General features: G+C 39.2%; 1 protein-coding gene across 3 annotated transcripts in view; it reads left to right on the forward strand.

Annotated features, from left to right (window-relative positions):
- The first annotated feature begins 1,615 nt into the window (after positions 1-1,615).
- The window catches only part of tjp2a (tight junction protein 2a (zona occludens 2)), a 36,838-nt gene continuing 16,601 nt past the window's right edge, over positions 1,616-21,852 (forward strand). The window contains exons 1-3 of one of the 3 annotated variants that reach the window (XM_037116424.1): positions 1,616-1,833; positions 12,817-12,946; positions 19,839-19,892. In XM_037116424.1, coding sequence (XP_036972319.1) covers positions 12,941-12,946; positions 19,839-19,892 — 60 coding nt within the window. In that variant the 5' untranslated portion in view covers positions 1,616-1,833; positions 12,817-12,940. Of the gene's footprint in view, positions 1,834-12,312; positions 12,414-12,816; positions 12,947-14,671; positions 14,963-19,838; positions 19,893-21,852 lie in introns of those variants that run through there. The other 2 variants (XM_037116422.1, XM_037116423.1) reach the window with 2 other exon arrangements.

The following is a 21,852-nucleotide window of genomic DNA, read 5'->3' on the forward strand; positions in this document are numbered from 1 at the left end:
GTGTCAAAGCTGTCTTAGTCATATGTTACCTCTCCGCACTAGTCTGGTATGAAAACCGCAAGTTGCAGAGTATTAACAGCTTTTACAAGGCTTTTCTAACCCCAGACGTGCCTGAGTGTATCAACCTGAACAGGTTCGACCAGTCAGACAAGTGACATGATGACAGCAGAACTGACTGTCGCTTTTGCACCATGTAAATGTATACTCCGAGTGTAAAAGCAGACAGCAGAACGAATCTGTGCAGAGGTGGCATCATTTGTTTAATACACGTTGCTGTCACTGTCATAGATTTGCATTAGGATTCACAGTGATTTGTATTTTTTTTTTATCTCGCAGGGTAAAATTGAGCTCAGCGTCCCTTCAAGAGTATGAAAGAAACACGATGAGGTCAACCAGTTCAGGGTAGTTTTCAGTTTAGAAGTAATGGAACTTTTGTGCCAACAGTGTAGCCCAAGGTCAAGGAAAAAGTCAGATAAAGTGTTCTTAGACATCTCACATGTGATCAACTCTGATGATATCAGCACATGTGATTATAATCCACATTAAATGTAAAAAATCAGATACATAAGATTCTTGCTTCTGTAATATCACATGTGAAATACATTTTGCATGGGTTCATTCACATATATATGATATTTTGTATAACATTCACTGGTATGTAATTTGTGTAAACCCCTTTTTAATTTGAGCTGGGTTAAAGGTCAGGTGTGTAGGATCTAGTAGCAGAAAAGGAATTTCATTTTTATAACCATGTTTCCATGAGTGTATAATCACTTTAAACTGAGAATTGTTTTTCATATCTTCTAAAGCTTTTACAACTACAGAGACAGTGGGTCCTCTTGCACAGAACCCACCATGTTTCTACAGCAGCCCAGAAGGGACAAACCAAACACTGAGCCAAAACAGGGCCTTTTCCATGTTCCATGTTTTTTAATGGCCACTGGGCGGGTGAGACAAGATCTATTCAGACTTTTCTCACTCTTTATAGCACTGCACTGGAGGGGCACTTCAACGAGTGACAACAGACGGCTGAATACAGCACAGGGCCGCTGACCAGGCTGCTGTATTTGATACACTCAGATTGAGATCAGGCTAGATTTTTCATTGCAAATGTAATGAAATAATCATTTGTCTTATAAATTAATGTATAAATTATTTGTTTTTGTCACTGTTTTTGTCCAATTATATATAGATTAATAAAAATGCGTTATAACCGTTTACATTTGGGAAAACACATCCCATATGTGAAAATATTAGATCTACTTATTCATTAGATATGCAAACATGACCTTGTGGTTTTATTCGATTTTGACTGTATCTTTTGTTGTTTCATTCAAAATGTAATGAGGCTATATGCAGGTTTTCTGGCTGCACAAAATGTTTGTCCAGTAGTTAACTACCGAACTTAATATAATGTCCCATTGGTGTGGATTAATTTGCTCAGACAACAGAAAGACTTGCCTTTATTACTTTCTGTTACTCAGCTCGTGATTTCCGTTATCATTTGTCCATAGAAACTGAGTCATCATGTCATATTTAGGCTACAGGATGGGTGACTCAGGAGAATGTCACCACCTGCCGCACCCAGGGGGGAGTACGAAACTACAGCAGCGCCGCAGCGCCGCACTCCACACACCTGCAGCCGTTAAGCCACGCCCACATACCTGCGAGAATCAGGAAGTCGTTTTTGTAAGAGCCGACGGAATCAAAATACTCAGCAAAACTCGGTCCTGTCGGAGCCCTTAACATCTTCGTCGTTCGTATCCACTTCTTCTCCTCGGATTAGTCCGCTCTGGTCACACACGCACAGGTATCCAGCCGGAGTTTGACCTGGTGAGTACACCGTGTATTGTTCGCCCTGAACGTCGACATGTTTTCAGCCTGCTCGGTTTCGCTCACTGCCATATTAGGTCACTGTGCTGGTGTCTCCAGGTCCCGTGGTTTCACCTGCCAGTGGAGGTTTGAACTAAATAATTAAAGACAGCGGTGTGTTCAACTTATTGTCGCTTCTGTCAGGCAGGTGACCTGAAGTGTGTTCACCTCAGTGTTTCTGTTTGTGTTTGTGCTCTCAGTTCATGCAGAACGTTACTGACCCCAGTGTAAATACATGGGAGGCTGGGAGTGGGGCTGGGCGAGCATTGTACTATTGTGTGCAGGTCTTGTGTATTTAGTGCTCATAGTGTGTGTTTGTAGATGTTAACAGGCAGCATTTTGGACAAATATAATTCCAGAGGTTTTAAGTAGTTAGGTGACTGAGTTCTGAGACTTGACTTTTCCTCCAGTAGTTCACGAGGTAATATTGTAGCTACTTAACACACTACATGTATCTAACTGTTGTAGTTAATTTAGACTGTACACACAAGTTGCCAGTTTGTTATGTACTCTAGCTTACATGCTGGCTACAGTGGCTGCTGCCTTCATGTAGGAAGGTTATAATGTTGAAACTGTTGTTTTGAATCATCATCATGGTCAGTTTGGAAGCAGTTTGTGGTCCTGTTGGATTTTTTTGGCTACAGTTTTCGTGGTGTCATTTAGAGTAGACACAGGCCAGGCAGGATCAAGGTGGCTCAGAAAGAAGGGAAATGAACATTAACTTCCTACACTAAACAATCTTTAAAACTTTATTTCAGTGTTTATAAATTTATTTATTAGTTTTGAAACATGTTAAATCTTTTCCTATACAACCGAGACTAAAAAAAATGAATCTGACTATGGAATGTAAAAAAAAAAAAAAGCTATAACCATGTATCTAGCTTTAATACTAATGATCATGTGGTTGTTAATGGGTTTTGTTGGTTTACATCAAAATGTGCCCCAAAACATACACTCTGCCAGTGTAGCCTTCCATTTGGTTATTATTACACTTCCTGTCACGATTATTCTGTTTGACTTAATTATTCGATTCAAGATATTATCCAAAGAATGATCAAAAAATTATTCAAAAAATGTTTTTTGAATAAGATTTAAAAATGGCACTAAAACATACTGGAATCACTTGAACCTTTATTTTCTTTTGGAAACCAATGAGTTGCCAACTTTATGATAATCGATCATTTGCATCAAACAAAGTCTTTCTTAAAAGCAAAAATGTCAATCATTTGCCCCAGTGCCTTGTTTTGACCTGCCACCACTAACTTCTAAGTGTCCCTGAACAAGACTCTCAAATGCCCCCAGTGGCCAGCCCAGCTTTTTGAATGGCAGCTCAGCTGTCATCAGCATGTGGATAAAGGTTAAAGAAATCTCAAAGTGTAATTCCTGAATGTAAACTCTGCTTCAGGTCATTAAAACCCAGATTCCCAGAGACAACAGAAAAACATGTCCTTTCCTCTGGGTCCTCAGTTCTAGGTTCAGATACAGCCCTGGCTGTATTGGGAGGGGCAGACCTGAATTCACTATCTAAACTGAGCTGATCCCTCCTCCTCAGCTTAGAATGTATTTCCCTACCACCTCTTTTAAAAGGAAATCTTCAACAGTGAGAAAAGCCTTTTGCTGTGTGCAAAACTGTATTATGTCATATTTGTCTAGTTTCTTGTTTGCCTTTCCAGGTCACCTCTTGCTCCCTGATGATCCAGATTATACCTGTTGTGGAGGGCACGTGCTCACCCTTGATTCTCTTTTTTCTGTCCCTCAGTCTCTTTCCCCCTCTCTCTCTATCTGTCTCTACACTCATCACAGATTTTTGAGTGGCATGTGTCCCACCATCTGGCTCGCACATGCATTGCATATGGACGTTGCATAATGGCCTTGGGCCTTAGTAATGCAGCGCTCCTCCAACACGTGGGGCAAGTGACAAGGGGCAGAGAAACAAACCGCTTATGTAAAAGCATTAAGATGACCAAACCACTCCTGCTACATTTGCTTACCCCATGTAAAAAAAACAGAAACATCGAAGGCATTCTCAGAGATTATTGAAGACTGAAAACATGCAGCAACAAAGGAATTGGTCTAAAGAATGAATCTCTCTCTTCCTTTTCAAAAATTAATAGCTCTGACCTGCAGGTTCGATGCATCTTACAATACTTGTTTGAGTAGATTTGACAGCAATGAAATAGTGATGAAGGAAACTGATGAATTGTGAAGCCCTACGATGGAGTATTGACGATATAATATTCATATGAGTGTTTTAAGCTATTTTTTATTAAATGGCCTGAATTCTTCTTTTGAAACGAAATGTCTGCACTGGAAATGTCACACAAATTACTCGCCAGTGCCTTGGTGGGAATGCGTGGGAAAACCTAGAGATCAGTGCTAAGTTTAAATAGATTAAAATGATTCATGGTGTAGTTATTAGAGTGCTGCAGCGGCAGCAGAGCCAAACAAAAGCCAAGTAGCTTAACATGCTGTTCAAATCTTGGATGGGAAATGACTACAAGTCACTGTCATGCAGCCATCTGTGCAAAGCTAAATCTATAGCACTGCTGTAAAAGATCTGAATGTTTGTGTCTGGGTATGAAAGCATGCAGTGAAAGATTTAAAAGAAGATACTGTGAGGGTGCGACGATAATAGTGGCTGTCAGTCAGATTTCCATCAGGTTCAATGTACTTGAGTGTGCAGACTGCAGCAGATGGCTGCACTTTTTAAGGCTGTAGAGAACTGTCTTGGCTGTGTGGAAGAAAGTTGGTATGGAGATGCGTACGCAAACAGCTACCTACATCCACATCCACTAGACACAGAGTAACATCATCATCCCACTTGAGTCGTGTCAACTTATCTCCAGTTCACTCTCCCTTCAGCTCTGTTTGTCTTGACTGATAAGAAGTAATTTTGGCTCTTAAACGGCCAAATCTCTTTACTAGTCACTAAATACAGTGTGATGTTGGGCAGGTGGTGCTCAGCAGATTTATCAGAGCTTATTTCCCTAAAAACAACAGCCTGCTGCTGCAGCAAATTAAGCTGACCCATGCAAACAGAAAATGTATCATTAAACCAAAACTATGAGCTGAAAGAGGGTAAAATGTCCCACAGAGCTACAGTGTTTATGATAATGATCTCAATTTTATGGATATGGATTAGCGCAAGGTGATATTGCTTTTGAATTGAATTATTGAAACAGTTCAATATAGGGAAGTGTTATAGTCCACAAAACATTTGACCTTTACAGCTGTTGTGCGGCACTCTTCTAAAGAATTGAAGTTGGTGGGGATGAACATAAAATGGCTCCATACAGCTCGTCTGTCGTAATCAAAGTCTTTTTACACCCACAGTGCATAATTGAGCTCGTGCACCCACCACACACACTCAAGATTTTGGCTCAGAGGAGGGTGTTAATCAAATCTTTTCAACTCATTTTGGGAATTTGGGAGACTTCACACAGAACAAGCTGTATCAAGGCATTTTCTATTTTTTTGTTGTTGTTTTAAAACAGTTCCCCATCTCCTGCAGTTGTTTCAGTGAATGCTGCAACAATGTAAGCTGCAGAGGTGTTTTGCGAATTATAAAATTTCACATGACTTTCCATCTGCTTGGGGTTGAGTAGATGATGATTGAATATTCTTTTTGTAAAACTGTTCCTTTACAATCATATTGCAATATGTTTAGGCAGTATTGTGATACACAATAAGTCAACAACACAATATATCAATACTAGATATTTTTTAAGCTCACAACCACTTCATAAATGCTATAGGAATGACTATTGGCACTTTACTAAAATTTGAATACAATTAGGTTTTTGATAAATGATCATCAGTAACATGGATATAATCATAATAAATAGAGTGGGAAAGAATTGGAACAAGTAAAACATACTGGTTCATAAAAATTCATAAAATGACATCTCTTTACTGTAGGAGGCTGTAGTTTCTCTGCATTCACAGACTATGTTGTTTTAGTTTGATTTCTTCATCATACAAACTGCAATAATGATGCCAGTTTATCTTAATCAACAATAAAAACAAAATAATGAGTTCTTATGATGCACATGCAGAACAAGCATGACTGAAGATAAAACAAACAGTAAATCATGACAGGTTAGGTTATGTATTACTGATGCCTTCTGTCATCGGTAACCAGATGTGCACAGGTGTGACAGTGTACCCTCGTGTTCACGCAGTATATACACACTGTCTGGATGCAGTTTGGGTTGTATGAGCGTTCTCTCTGAGATTACTGTAGGTGTTGGATTACGATAAAACCGCCTGTGAATGTCATGTCACTGTGTGGATTCTGCACAGCTTAATGGTTTGGTCTCCTTTGGTTTCATCCCAGATGAGGCTCCTCATCTGGGCTCCTTTGACAAAGAAGACACACAGGGTGAACTTAAAAAACCCCTCTCTTTCTTGTCCTTTGTGCTGTTGTTACCCAACCTTTATTTAAAAATAGATGCTTGTTATGTATGTGTCTCCCCCCGCCGTGCTCCTGGTATTTTCAGCATCCGCTTTGAGTGCTGTGGGATTTCTACTGCTCAGTGAAATCTGCAGCAGCTCTCATGCCACGACCATCCAGAGCCGTAATCCAGACGTCCAAGCTGCTGGGACATAAATCCTGTCCGGAGTTTGCATTGGCTGGCAGCTCATCAAGAGGCCGCCGAGATTATTTATTTATTTGAAACCTCTCAGGACATGGCTGCCTGCTGTCAGCTGGTGACTACAAGATACAGACATTTAATCTGTGTGGCACACACTAGGGGTTGCACAAGTGAGGGAGTGAAGAAGTATGCTTTTTATCGACGGAGGGAGTTGGGGATGGATTATGGAAGTTTACTGATGACACAACTATTCAGTGAGTGAAATGCCTATGTTGAAACCTGAGAGTGTTCAAGTCAGATCAGATTTGCATGTTTGACCCCCAAAGTCCAGTTTGTTTGACCCATGTGAGCGCTCTGTACTGTGCTCGAGAACAGCACGCTTTCTTGGCTGTGGCCTGGTTTGAAGAGGTATGCTTTGGCACAGTACGGTTGCTCATGCATGGGCTCAAGCACAGGTGTGCAACATGGATATAAATTACAATTATGCATACTACACCACCTTGTATAATCAAGGAATCCAGGAATGAGAAAGGGCCGTCTTTGACTAAACACCACAAAATAAGCAACAAGTAAGAGAGTAAAGTCATGTTCTCTGTGTCTGTGCTGTGGCCATGTGATGATATGTACTTGAGGCAACCTGCTCAGAAAATATTCGCCAATGGCCGTAATATCTCAAGGTTGTTCCTCAGGATCTTGCGGGTTTTTACATAAATATTGTGAGACAGAAATAGAGAATTTCATTTAGATTTCCATAAATCTGCAAAAATGTGCCACCTTTCATCTGTTTCCACACAATAAATTAAATGTATATTAAAAAAGAAATGAATTAGTAAGGTTACTGATAGAAGTGGTTTAGTTTTAGTAACTTTTTAAATGGTTAATAAGACGAGCTTCACAGCCACTTCTGTCTAAGATATGCTAGACCAGATATTTTAGACTGTGGCGGTTTTCTATTTGATTATTGGTATTTGGATAACTGTGGTGATTGATGAATTTGTGAACCATTCCTTCACTTCGACCATTTGTGTAATATTCAATTTTTCTTTTGTCATCAAACCCCATGAAATGTTTATCTGGTCTGTCTTTTGTCATGATGGCTATTACTAAAGGGTATGCTACACCATGATCGGTCTTTTCTCTTTTTCTATATATATATGTTTTTACAGTTAGTGAAAAAAATATAAAAATATATATACAGTAGTGTCTGCCTTAAATTTTTCTCATTGTGAGTTTTAAATGCCTCATTTTGGATGAATTAAAGCAGCTGGAAAAAATATCGAGAGGATACTGTATTTGAAAGTGTGCACACAATTAGGACATTGCACTGAAAACGTGTTTTGTGCTCACAGATTTGCCCATGTGCGCATTTTAATCTTGAAGTGCAGATTGATTGCAGCTTAAATTTGTTTCGAAGTAGTTTGTCATTTGTAAACCTCTGTAAGGGGTGAACCCTGTTGGACGGGTGTATGAGGGTGGAGTAGATGGGTCTGTCCGGGTGTAAATGGCAAGAAGACTAAGCCTGGATGGGGGATTATAGGAGGGAGGGGCGCGGAGCATACATGATCTGTCAGGGCTTAGTACCACAATTATCCCAGCTGCAGCAGCGGCAGCGGTGGTGGTGGTGGTGGCAGAGGCTGCGTTTTCATTAGTGTAATGTCCAGAGAAGCTCCAGAATTATGTAAGAGTGACGTGCCGTCATCCCCTCTCGGCCAGCCCACCGCCTGGCAGGAACGTGGCCGTTTGTTTTCCTTTTATCCTCCCTCGCTCAGAAAGCCAAAAGGACATCTGTCAGATTCAGCGGTCGGGGACAAGACCCGTAGAAGCCACGCCACTGGGACTAGAGGTGTTGAAGCTGTGGCTCCCTGTCACGGAGAAACTTGTGCACTGAGGCGGCAGGAGAGTTTGTGGTCTTGCAGATGCAGAGGGAGATGAGCAAATGCGGAGATGTGGGATTTGCTTCTGGTTGTGCGCCTTGATGAAGATGAGTGACGGAAGTGTAGCAGCTGTTAGAGCAGTGTTGTGTGTGTGATGCTGTTAGAGGAGAATTAGAAGATGAAGTTTAAGAAGTTCATCACGATCATGCAGGCGGCCATTGGGATCGTACCTCTGAACAAACGGGAGCTTCTGCCACCCGGCAGGAAACTGTGGAGACCCCCCGGGTGAGTTAGATCACTGCATGTGTCATTACCTTTAATACAAAAGAGAGCTTGTTCATTGTCGAGAACTGTACAACAGCTGCTGCAGCTGTTTTAACAGATCTATTTCTCAATCCTGATGGTGTTTCTGAAATATGGGTACCTCTGAATTTGCTCTAAAGAAATTATAATCAGAATAGAAAGCTATTTCTTCATTTTCACGACTTCATAACCTGAATAAACAAACTGACCTTAAAGGACAGCATCATTTATACTGTTTTCTTAATGTTTGCTGGACCCTGCCACCTTTCTAACTTCAAACAGTGATCTATGGACTAAATATTTCCAAGTTTGTATTTTCACCTTATTTATATTGTTAATATAAAAATCTTTCTCCAAAACTACATACTGCCCCTTTAAGGATCAGGGAAGCAACAGATGGGTTTGGGCTGAATGTAATAACAAAAAAACCATCCTTACTTGATGTGGTATCTGGTTATGCAGATATTTTTGGTTGTATTTGTCCAGGTTGTGAGTGTCGGGGAGTTCTGTCTCCACTCCAATACGATAGAGGTAAATGGAATTTGGTTTATAAGCATCACTGTGTCTTTCCAAAAACAATGTCCCAATTATAATGGATAATCCTGCACAAATAAAAACAAAATCATCGTGTAACTTTTTTCATGTAGTAGCAGTCAGAGCAAGTTTTACCTGATGCTGGTGTTTTTTCTTTTGTTTTGTTTGAAGCAGCCTTGTGTTCAGGTTGCTTCACTTTAACTTGATTACAATACTGTGCCGTTTTTCCACTAGCACTTTTAGCTGTGTCAAGTCAAACAGATTTCTAGTCCTTACCACACTAGCCCATTCTAAATTCTGTACAATCATTCATTTCAGTATATGTCTACAGTGCTGCTCCAAAGTTTGTGAGCCCTGTATGTCTGCATGAATGTGATCAACTGTAATTAGATCTTTAAGGTCTAAAAATACATGAAGAGGACCCAGTTAGACAACAGTTACAGAAAACATACATACTGTTTTATGTTTATTGTGCAGCAATAACATCAACCAAACATTTTCTGGAACTGTTCAGTTCCACACATCAGCTTGGTGAAATTTTGGCCCATTCTTCCTTACAGAACTGCTTCAGCCCAGTGATGTCAGTGGGCCTCCTTACATGAACTGCCCTCTTCATGTCTTTCCACAACATTTCCGTTGGTCTAGACTTTGAATAGACCATTCTTTGGTAGACTGACTTGTGTGTTTAGGGTCATTGTTCTGCTGCATGGACCATCTTTTGTGGTGTTCAGTTGACTGAAAACTTTTGTTTTGTTGTCGCATGAAGTTCACAGTTTAAAGCTTCGTTTTCCATTCACAAAAACCCTTTTCTGTCATTCCGGGGAAGATAGGACGCCGGTATTCTGGAGTCGTCGTTCTGTAGAATGTGCTTTTACAATCTAAAATTCATAGTTCTGTCAATGATGGTGAAGCATCCTGGAGCCGACACATTGAAGCAGCCAGACACCACGATACTGTCGCCGTGAACTAAAATGTACTCAGAATATTTTTTTAATAGCCATTTACTTCATCCATGCGGCTTTTCGCATTTCAGGAGCAACAGTGTTCTTCTTGGAGAGCAGTATTAGTAGAAGCTCTCTCTTTGCGATCCTTCCAGACACAAAAACAACTTTGTGTCTGCGTCAACTCTAATTACCTATTGAAAGTATCACACAGGGGTTCACATAAGAGACGTTTAATGTTGGATTAGTCTGCAAAGTATATACATTTATTTTTGTATAAGTTGTTTAATTGTGTCCCTTCTATCTAGTTTTATGATTGTGTCGAGCTAACCATTGCATAGTAATGCTCCATTAATGTCAAACAAATATAAAGATTTTGAATAATTTAAAGACAGCCAATGATTTTATATAGTGGGAAATTGCATGATAACATGCAGCCAACATCCTCATATCAGTATAAAGTGACTCCACTGAAAGACACTAATCATTGCTATAGCAATGTTGTCCCACTCAAAGTCGTTTGAGCATTTACAGTCAGTGATGTTTGATGACCTGCCTCACCTGTTAGGCAATTAAATGTCATTTTTTTTTATCCCTTAGTGTAGCTACAGCTGATTGAACAGGGCTTTGGTTGAAGCAGGGTTTGCTGAAATAATGGTGCCAATATGATCCCTGAGTTTAGATCATAAGGTTATCTCAGATCAGACTTGAGGCTTTTTGCAGACATGCAGCAATACATACTGGAGGGAAGGCTATTAAAGGTGTTAACTGGTTGTTATGAAAGATTTTTGAGTTTTAGCATGTATGATCAAGAGTCCTTGGAGCTTGACCCATACTAGGGACTAAAAGGCAGGATAACTCGGCCTCCCTTTAGCTTGAATTCTGCCCATTCTTGTTATAATCTGTCACTTGTAAGTACAATACTAATTTGTTCAAGTAAATCTTTGTGTGTAGGATTAAAAGTGAGTAATATATTGGTTAACTTAAAATGTAGACACCAAGCCCTTCTTCATTTGTTCACTGAACCTACAAGTCTGTGCTTAATATTTAAGGAGCAGCAGGTTTAGTCATGCAGAGGCAATCTGCTTTCTTCACTCTCAGTACAGTATGACAGTACTCTCTGATCGTATCCAGAATCTTCATTTCTGACTCGCTGCCATGAAGTTGAGAAAAAAAAAGATGTTGCAGCTCGGTGGAGAATGCCACATGTTTGGACATGTTGTTAGCAAACAGGCCAGAGGTGCTGCTGTTTAAGTGAGAAGTGCAGATTATAGTATTATATTCAGCAGTGTCCATGTGAATCTGCTCTGCTTTGGCCTCACACAGATGGCTTAGTTGTGGAATATGTGGCATTTTCTTTACCATTTATAGCTATACTTTCCATCATCTCATCCTTTTGGTCTTTGAAATATTTAGTTTATAAATCTCTCAGTATCTATTGTGTCGATGGTTTGGCACACATACTGTATAGATGTTCATGGTTCCCAGACAGTGAGTATGCCAGTGAGGTTGGTGATCCCCTCATCTCTCTTTCACCCTAAGTTTGACTTTTTCTGATTTTGTTTGAAATGTCTCAAACATTGGATGGATTGCCACCAGAGTTGGTACATATGTCCCTGTGAGAATTAATTGTAATGTAACTTTTTTTAAAAAAATAACAACCTTTTTCTAACATTTTTCTTTACAATGAAATACCTGCAAAAGTCATGATATTCCCATCAGCCTCAGTAGTACCTTGCAAGCTTCCAGGCTCACCTCAGAATATGTGTGTAACCTGTGAAACATCAGCATGTTGCCACTGTCAGCTTGTTAGCAGTGTTGACATTAGCATTTACCTCTGGTCCTAATTATAGACTTTGCTAGCAAGGCTGTAGACTTAGTCTTGTTGCTTGATGCTTGCAATTTAAATATTTGTTAACATTAAGGTCTGTGAGTAAGAGTTTACCTGTGGCTTTATTGGACTCAAGGGACTTAACAAGTGTACAAGTTTTAAGTTAAACTCATGTACACTGTTTTATTAGAGTGACCATTTCTTGGAATGCATGCTGTAGAATTTTTCATTTATTTATACATCCAGGCTTCTTTAAGAAGTTTCCCTGCCCCAATGGACATGATTCAAATGAATGGGTCCTCATCAGACTTCAGCAGAGCTTGATGACAAGCTGATCATTGGAATCAGGTGTGTTGGAGCAGGGATCATCTAAAACAGTGCAGGGCAGGGGGCCTCCAGTGCCAGGAGTGAAGAACAGTGGCATACATACATTAAAATTAACTGGATGACTTATGCTACAAAAGTGTGTAATGCATCACAGTAATTTATTATTTTTGTGTTATTGTTATATGGCAGTGAAGCTGTATGGCGGATTGAATTGAAAAGCTCACGCTGCAAATTTGAAAAAAATGATTACGCCATTACTAAACTCAAGCAAGACAAAAAAATGTTATCTCACCATGTCTTCGTCGCCTTTAATCCTTGTATTGAACTTAAACTTTCCCCCAGAAAAACAGCAGCCTTTATTAATTACAGTGCTAATATGCAAATTATAGCATGTACCGTAAGGTCGCAGCATATGTATGTAAGGGTAACCATAGTCACATGTCATTAACTGCAAGACAAAGATCTGAATGTGATATGTATAAGTGTAATAAGCTTTTAATGATGTTGTGGAAAAAATGTGTCTTTCTCTGTGTTCACAGGGAACAGCCAGGCTCTGACCAGACCAGCACTGACCTGCTCAAATCCGGCCGCAAGTTCCGCTGGTCCAGAGAAGCCCAGTACTTGTATCTGCGCCGCCTCTCTTCACGCAGATTCTCAGCTATTATGATGGTACGTTATTTACATGATAATTAATGTTGATGCTAGTGTTCATCTTGAACGCAGAGCTTGGTTTAGGGTCAGTTTTCTCTACACTGGATGTGTGGTCCTGGTCACCCTGACTATGTTTTTAGTTTGGAATCCAGTCACATGTGAGCATGAGGAAGCTATATTTATGATGTGTACTCACATCACTTGATGATGATGATCGTGTGTTTCTCTCGTCTAAAATGTCAAGCGTTTTAATCTTAAGAAACTCTTTCATAATCCCATCATCAGATAAACTGAAAAATACATGCATGTTAGTTTGTCCAAAAATAGTTGAAGAGCTACAAACAAGGCTGCTTCTCTCCTGAAATGTTGATGATTTGGAGATATGAAGTTTCATGAGTCACTGTTTCCCAGACCCTTTCCTTATTTGAATACAACTACGCTTTAGTGACCCCTCCTGCATCCAGGATGATGATTAACCAGAGAGACATGTCATGTCCCGGAAGCTCCATTGTTTTAATGACTCGGTCACACAAATTATTCAGGCCAGTGAAGCTGTTTTGCATTAGGACGGCCTATTTTAAGACATATTTCACATTCTTCAGTTGATGTAAAATGTGGTGATTTTACTTGACTGACCTTAATTTTTCTGTAGTGTTTTTGTCATGACTTCATTCTCACAGGGTGGTTGCTCTGAAGTTAAACAATGTGGAAACAGTGTATTTCTTTTTTCTAGGAGAAAAGCTTCTACCGAATGATGAAATGGTTGATAGTGAAAGGAAACTGTTAAATTGTATGTGGTATTAGAGGATTTTTTTTACATTTTCAGGGTCAGCTGGTGTTCTCATCTGTGATTTTTTTCTCGTGCTACCAGATAAGGGCAGGCTTGAATGGATAGTATTACAGGCACACATACATTACAGGAACACACACAACAATAGGTTATTGTGGGACAGCTGGACATGGTCGTCTAGTTGTTCCAGCCCTTTGCTTCAGCTGCTCATGCGTAAGAGCCTTACATTTTCTACATAGCTCTATATATCTAACCTCAAGCCCACATAAATTTGTGATTGTAAGGTTTTTGGGCTGTTTTTCATGGTTTGCGCCCCTTCCATCCAGAGTAAATGTAACGATTAAGTTCTGTGATCACTTTGAGTGAGTGTGCATCGTGGTTGCAGATTCTCAAGATTCTCAAATCCTTTTAGAACTTTCTCTTTGGCTCTGGGAAATACTGATTGACATTTTTCATAATTTTCTGATATTTTATAAATGAAATAACTAATTTGTTAGTTGAGAAAATGATCGACAGGTGACATTAAAATCAATCAGTAGTTGCAGCTCTATTTGGAGGGCAGGTGCTCTAAGTGAAGGCTGTCGAAAATGTGTTTAATGTTGTCCTCTATCTGCTCAGATGCTTTTTAAATTGCATGGTTTACTCTGAATTATAATCTCCACTGTGCTGCTTTAAATGTGTTTTTGTGCAGTGTGTCTGGGAGCCTCACAGCAGGCTCCCTAAAAATCAATGGGAATTTTGGACGGACCCATCTCAGCGGTATTACAGGTGGAAGCTCCCTCAATACACATATCTATAATGTTATTAGCGATTCGTTATTACATTTAACTGGACAAGTCGTTTTTCAAACTCAAAGTTAGTAGAGGTTTAAACATGTTGCTTTAGGTTCTTTCGTTTTCTATCACGGTTGCTTTTAAATGTGACCCACACCTCCTCCCCGCTCTCGATTGGTTTAACCTGACCCAAGCTAAGAGTCGTCGGCGCTAAGTTGTAGCTCTGAATGTCTAATCTTAACGTTTTTAGTCAGTAGAAGTACGCCATTTAAAGTAAAGTGGAAGGGACTTTTACCCCTTTTTAGGCTATTTTTCTTTTAAACGTTGGCCTTTGGTCAAGCAGAATCATTTCAATAGTTACAGTTTTAGTTTTAATCTTTGGTGCCAGTCCCGGACAGTTCAAAGTGCGTGATGCCCGTCAACGGAGTGGGGCTGCTCTCTCTGAGCAGATATGCAACTCAATTTTTCACCGTAAGTGCTGCTAAAGCTACATTTAAAGTACTTTCACATGTCGAGTTGACAGATAACCACGTTAATATACTCCAGTTACAGCGTTTTACATATGTTTTGCGGGGAGAAGTTTTTCGGGAGTTTCCATGAATCTGTTGCATCCTGCTGCACCTGCTGTGATAGTAGTCAGCTAGTTTCATGAACCGTTCGTTTAGCTGGCGGAAAAAAACATTTAAAGTTAATAAAACCTGTCTAAAACGTTGTTCTGACTCTCTTTTGACCTCTCGTTGATACATCCACTTTTTTGGTGTCATTTACAGCGCGCTTAGTGGTAGTTACCAGTCAGTCCTTTGGTGGTCAAAACAACGTTTTTGCTTCCGTCTTTTGCATATGAGGATCCACTTTTTCACGGAGCAATGCTGAGGTGGCCTTTATTATTATACAGACAAAGGGCTACAGATGTCCAACTTGATTGTAAAGGCTTTGTTTTCCAGTTACCCGTGTATTGATGTGTTGTTCTCTCTTGTGCCGTTGTAACTTTGTGGTGTCGCCAGCAGGGGGCAGACTTGTTCAACAGTTCTGTTATCAGCTCCCTGCAGCACATAGAAAGTTTCAGGCTGCTTACCGATCAAGGTTTGTTGGCTAGTTTTGAGTGGAGAGACTGACGCACAGTAATCTAAATATACTTACATTTACTTAAACATTTTTGAAGTATCTTTCTGACAATAAATGTAATTAGGTATCAAAAGTTAAGTAAAACTAGATTCTACATCTATTTTACATGTTTATCATGTCTGACAATTGTCAGGTCCGATATTCAGCATTTTTCTGTGTATCTGAATCTGTTTTTTAAGAAAGTGTTGACTCCAGTGGAATGGAGCTGAAGTATGAAGTAACAGCACATGGGAATACTGAAGTACAAATATCTCAAAATTGTAAAACAAAAAGTAAGTTTAAACTATTGTACACGTTATGGCCATTGAATCCTTATATTGTTTGTATTGATTTAAGCATATTCTGCAGTGCATTAAAATTCAATACATTTTTGCAAACCTGTCAGTCTCTCTTGATTGCTATTGGCATTCACACTGAAACTGGTACTGAAGAATTTCAATAATACCAGCTCTGCTTGAATATTTTCACAATTTGTTGATTAATCATTTAGTCTATCCAATGCAAAATCACATGAATTGATCACAATTTCCCAGAGTCCAAAGTGATGTGTTCGAATTGCTTCTTTCTTCCAAACAGCAAATGTTTTGATATTTTTGCTTGAAACATTAATTGAATTATTATTTTTTATCAGTTTTCTTTTAAACGACTAATCGATTAATCGAGGTCCAACTAAACATGACCATTGTGGACATTAGTTGGCCATAGTTTGATTGATTTATCATTCATCTTATAAAATGTGAATCATGAAGACAGTGGGTAGAAGAAATCATGGTTAAAAAGATAATATTTAATCCTTTCTGTTTTTCAGAGTTTTGACTGAGATCTGCCCACAAATGCTTTATTTCTGGCTCTTGAACAGTGTTGACTTCTTCTCTCTTAATGATTTGTTTTCCAAGTCACATCCTGCAAGAATGACCTAGTATTCTAACCCTCCCTCCTCATTAGTGAAAATATGTTTGAGATTTGTTATGTAATAGGCATCACTCTGGAGACTCAGTCTTAGCCAGCAGGCCTGCCTGCAAGCAGCTGTCTCAATCATATCACACAGTGCAAGAAGGCACTCTGTTTTAAACTGGTTTGGCCCTGCTTTAAGCACATTCGTTGGCTGCCTTTAAGTCATATATCTGACTTTTTGAGTTAAAATGCTTCCTCTGTCTGCAGTTGGTGTTCTCATGTGCTGCAGTTTTTTTGTTCTGGTGGAAAGGGAAGTCAAACAAGAATTGTGATTTCTTGGTGCTGCTTTTGTTAATTGATGTCACCGTAGGTACTAAATACAGGCTGCTCAACAAAATATACTAAACCTGACAATTTACAATGTATAGGTGTGAAAGTTGCGATTGTATTTTTTCCTGTTGCAGCTCCAGTTTGTAATTTAGCCTGACAAGACAAGTGTGTCTGGACAGCAAAATCGAACTAACTAATTGAGAGATCTCATGGTTGTCGTTGGTCCTCAGTGGAAGTTTTGTCTGTTGTTTTATTTATTATCTGGTCCAACCTTTTCAACTTATGTACATATTTATGGTAAACTAATGGTGCAAGATGATGCGAAATTGCATGTTTTCTTTAATTGAAAATCGTAATATTCCCTAATAACTTACATTGTGTCTAAAATGTTTGTCATTACATTAGAGCTACATAAGTAAATACAGTGAAACATTGAAAGACCAAACAAATAGGTGATCAATCAATTGTTAAAATCACTTTGTCAAGCAAAAATGTGTAGCATTTGCCAGCTTCTTAAATATAAGGATTTGCCGTTTTTCTTTGTCATTCAAGACTGTGAATATGAGTCTTTGGGTTTTGAATATTGGTTTGACAAAACAAGGAATTTGAACAATGTTTTCACGTTTTTCACTATTTGTCGACATTTTTTAAACTCAGTAATTTATCTGTCATGTTCATGATCATCTTCAAATTATTCAGCAATTTAAAAAGTCATAAATAGCATGAAATCTTAGATTATATCATAATTAGACTTAAGATCTAATTTCAAAAATAATGATGCTTTTCAGATTATTATCACTTCAACAGCTTTCAAACATACTGTTTACCCAGCCCTGAACATTTTGGAAACAGATACTTTTTCCTCTTTGATGATATGTTCAAAATGAGATTCTAGATGGATATTTCAAATTTCAGAACAAAGATTCAATACATTTGCCTGTCTTTATTCAGACACAGTGCCGTTGGCTCCCTGAAGACTCACTCGTGCTGCTGCTGGTCATCTGGTTTGCCCTTGTAGGCCAGAAGATCAAAAAAGTGGGTTATGATGGGTGAGCTGCCAGCTCCAGTCGTGCCCCCGTTTCACTAAGCCTGGGCATGAGATGTCAGCGGCACACAGATTTCACTTTCCACTTTTAGTTACCTAAAAAACAACTTCAAATCCAGACCATTGTGCTACCGCTAAGTCAATTTGTACTCTGATCACGTATGTTGTCAGTTTTGTCTTTGCTGATATGAGAATCATCTCTTAACCTGTGAAGAGTGTCTGATATATGTTACAGTGTGAGCAGAACTCAAGCCCAAAATGTGTTGTATGGTTTGTTGTTGTGATTATGGATGAACACTCTAGCGTTTAATCACGGCGTGCCTGTGCAGGAGTTGGTGTGTCTGTATGTTTACACTGTCTGCAGACGGTGGGATTTGTGCTGAATGTAGGCCAGCAGAATCCCTCTTACGTCAAAAGCAGGCAGGCGGGCAGATGCAGGAAAGAGAGCTGCTGGTTGTTGTGCAGCTGTGACCATGGAGGAGGCTGTGGCGCACATCAGTCTGCCAGAGCACCGCTGGCGGTGAACAGGGAGAGACGCAGATAGGAAGAGACGGAGTCCGCCAACGATGAAGACCGTCCTCAGCCTGCACAGGAAATGGGCCCATGCGGTCAAAACCATACGGATCCTTCAGGGACTCGTGAGTGTGTTTCTGCTACCAGGGCTCGGACAGGATCAGATTTGTGGCAGGCAGCTGGACCTGACTGGTTCTGTAATGGATAAGAGTTTGTGGTTATTTTTAGTTGATCTTTTGAGTGTTTCTGAAATAGGTTAAGTAGTGTTGAGTTGAGTCAAGTTTGAAATGAGGACTCTAGAATTGCAGAAAAATGGTTTTACAGTCTGAGGTATTATTTTTGGCTTTGGATTTTGGAAATACACGTTCACTCTGCGTTGAATGAACGAATAGTTTTTGACAAAAGTTAGTTTATACTTGATCAGGACTTATGGAAGGACCCATGGCATTATTGATCAGTTGATTAACAAGAAACTAAAAGAAAAAAGAAAAAAAAATATGAAAAACAAATCTGAATTTATTTTCCTCAATGCAAACATTCGGTTGTGTTTTTCTGTTTCATGATATGTAATACCTTTGGTTGATTTTTGACTGAATTGAACAACAACAAAGTTTAAGACAACCAGTTTGGACACGAGTATTTCTTGTTAGTCTTGATAATCAATCAAAGGGTTGTTAGTTGAATAAGTAATGGTTGGCTGTGACCCTGGACTCTGGACCCTGCTGAGATGTTAGTTTGTTGTTGTTGTTGTTGTTGTTGAGAGATATACACCTACTGAGAGTTCAATAGGTGTCTTATGCTGGACTGTAGGGCCGCAGCCTAACAGTTATTTATAGTGTCAATTAATCTATGTGATTATTTTCTTGATTGATCAATGAGTTGTTTTGTATATAGCATGTCATAAAATTGTGAAAAATGAGAGTCATTGTTTCTGAGAGCCAAAGATGATGTCCTCAATGTTTTGTTCTTATCCAAACCCCAAAGATATTGAGTTTACTGCCATAGAGGAGGAAAAAGAACTTAAAATATTCACATTTAAGAAGGACTTTTTCTTTCAAAGTAACTGACAATCAATTTGATAGTTGTCAACCAATTAACTAACCAATTAATTGTTGCAGCTCCAAAATTATGTAAAATATTGGTGCTTTCATGAAGCAATCTGTGGAGGAAGTGCTCTCATCCTGAATTATTTTTAAGTGCTTGTTAAAGGAACTAACTGGGTTCAAGTGCTCTCATCAATATTTCATCAACCTGAAGCAGAAGTTTCTAAGTTGTTGTGAAAAGCCCAGCAGAGGCGTGTCATTGTTCTCCTGAGAGCTGCTGGTTGTGTAACGAAAGGGTAGGCTAATGAACTGGCTCTGTCGTTACATCACGTACTACATTATTAATCTGTTCAGTGAAATGAAACTAACCATGGTAATCTTCCCTCTCTGTGCACAGAACCCGGTCATGGAGGAGACCGTGTGGGAGCAGTACACCGTGACCCTGCAGAGGGTGAGCCCATCTGCACCGAAAACACACCAGATCTCGTCTCATTCACAGTGTTTTAATTTCAGATATACAACCAGGCTGCTGTACACAGTGCTCCACATGAGGGTACTTAAATGATTAGTGTGACATGTTGCAGTCAGCTAATATCAAAGAGAGCAAAAAGGGACATGATTACAAATGTGACAGACGTTCCACTGTGTGCTGAAGGAGAGCCACAGTAAATTTATTCAGTCATGAAAATTATTCATTTTAATTTTCAGAATTATGATAATTAGCCTCATCAGGTAAGCTCATGAGCTCGCTGTGTGGCGAAAAACAAACACAGCAAGATCAAATATATTATCTTTTATAGATTTATATATTACTAGGATGAACTGATGAGCTAATGAGACACATATTTCACTCAAACGTTGGTAGAAAGCATATCTCTTTGTTGGACTAAAATTCCAAAGTGGACACAAACACGGCTCCAAATGAATTCTAATGCTGTCCATGTTTTCTCAATGGGCAAATAATAACGCACCGTTGCCAACAGGTTGCCATATCAATTTTGCAAGTCAGTAATATGTCAGTTTTGTGGTTACAGCAGGTTGCATTGCCCCCAGTCGGCCTAAAATTCAATTATGGCAGGTTTATAGGCAAAAGGTAGAATTTTGGTGCTTTCCTTAAATAGTCAGAAGATTGTATGAAGTGTTTTGGGGTCTGGTGCTACAGGGGGAATTTGGACTCATAACCACAGTATTTCAAAAGTGAAGACTACAGCCCTGTATTTAATGCGTTGGTATGATGGGTTGAAATGGTTAATTAATAAGTCAGTTAACGGAAACGCCCAGTTTAATTTGTGATAGTTTTAGTCAATCAATCATTGGTAATGAAGATATAATGACGGAGTAGGTAAGTTCAGAAGATGACATAATTTAACAGTAACACAACCTTTAAAACCAGAAAAGATAACATCACATCACAACATAATGACATCCAATATCTAGAAAAGATTACCGGTGTATATGATTTCATATCAGAACAAAAACTTTGCCTAAAAAAGAAACAGTCTGAACTGGCACTGTTTATGTTTTAGATAATCTGTTTGATCAAATTAATATGCAAGACTATGAATCTGACCGGACATTCAGTGCCAGCTTTCAATACTCTGTGCTACTGACACATTCTAGTTGATGGTAGAGATCATCGCTGGTTACATTCACATTGTATCTCTTGACTCGCATCTCTCCACCAGCCAAGGAAACTGGCTTCAACACTGTTGTAAATGTTAAACACGTGTATGACTGTGTAAGCAGAGCAAACCAGTTGGGCTTAGGTAATCATCCCGATGAGCTCATTGTCTCGTGCTGAGGTTCACTGGAGCCAGAAAAGCAGATTTAATGCAAAAAGGTCCTCTGCCACAGGCTTGTGACCCCAGAATCTCCACCCTGCCACAGCCAGCTGTCACAATTTGCTCCGTACATCCACTTTTTATTCTCCTCTGCCATTTGTTAACAAAATGCTTTTTAAATGTCTTGCCTCTGCTACTGCCTCTATATGTAAGAACACCTGGAATGGTTTCAAGGAAAGTAAAGAAACCTTCCAAGAGTTTGAAACTTAACATGCATGTTGATAGTCATAACATAGAATAAGAACATAATATTCATTTGTAAATGTGCCACATTTAGCAAAATGGTTTAAGTGAATATGGAAGAATGTAGAATAAACAAAAATGTGCCTTTTTTACAAAAATCTACATGTAAACATGCAAATATTACTTGTAACTTTTTAATAACAGACACGACTTAACATTACAAAAGAAAAACAACATATGGTGGTTGTGTTACCTACTTGAACATGGTTTCAACAGATTTACATACACTAAAAATGTGGGGTTGAATAATTTGCACGGTCACATGGCCAGATGTCAACACTGAGGAACAGAGATGTAGCAAAGCAAGGCTCGATATTGGGCTGAGTG

Source organism: Acanthopagrus latus, chromosome 12 (genome assembly GCF_904848185.1).
Source record: "Acanthopagrus latus isolate v.2019 chromosome 12, fAcaLat1.1, whole genome shotgun sequence".
NCBI lineage: Eukaryota > Metazoa > Chordata > Actinopteri > Spariformes > Sparidae > Acanthopagrus > Acanthopagrus latus.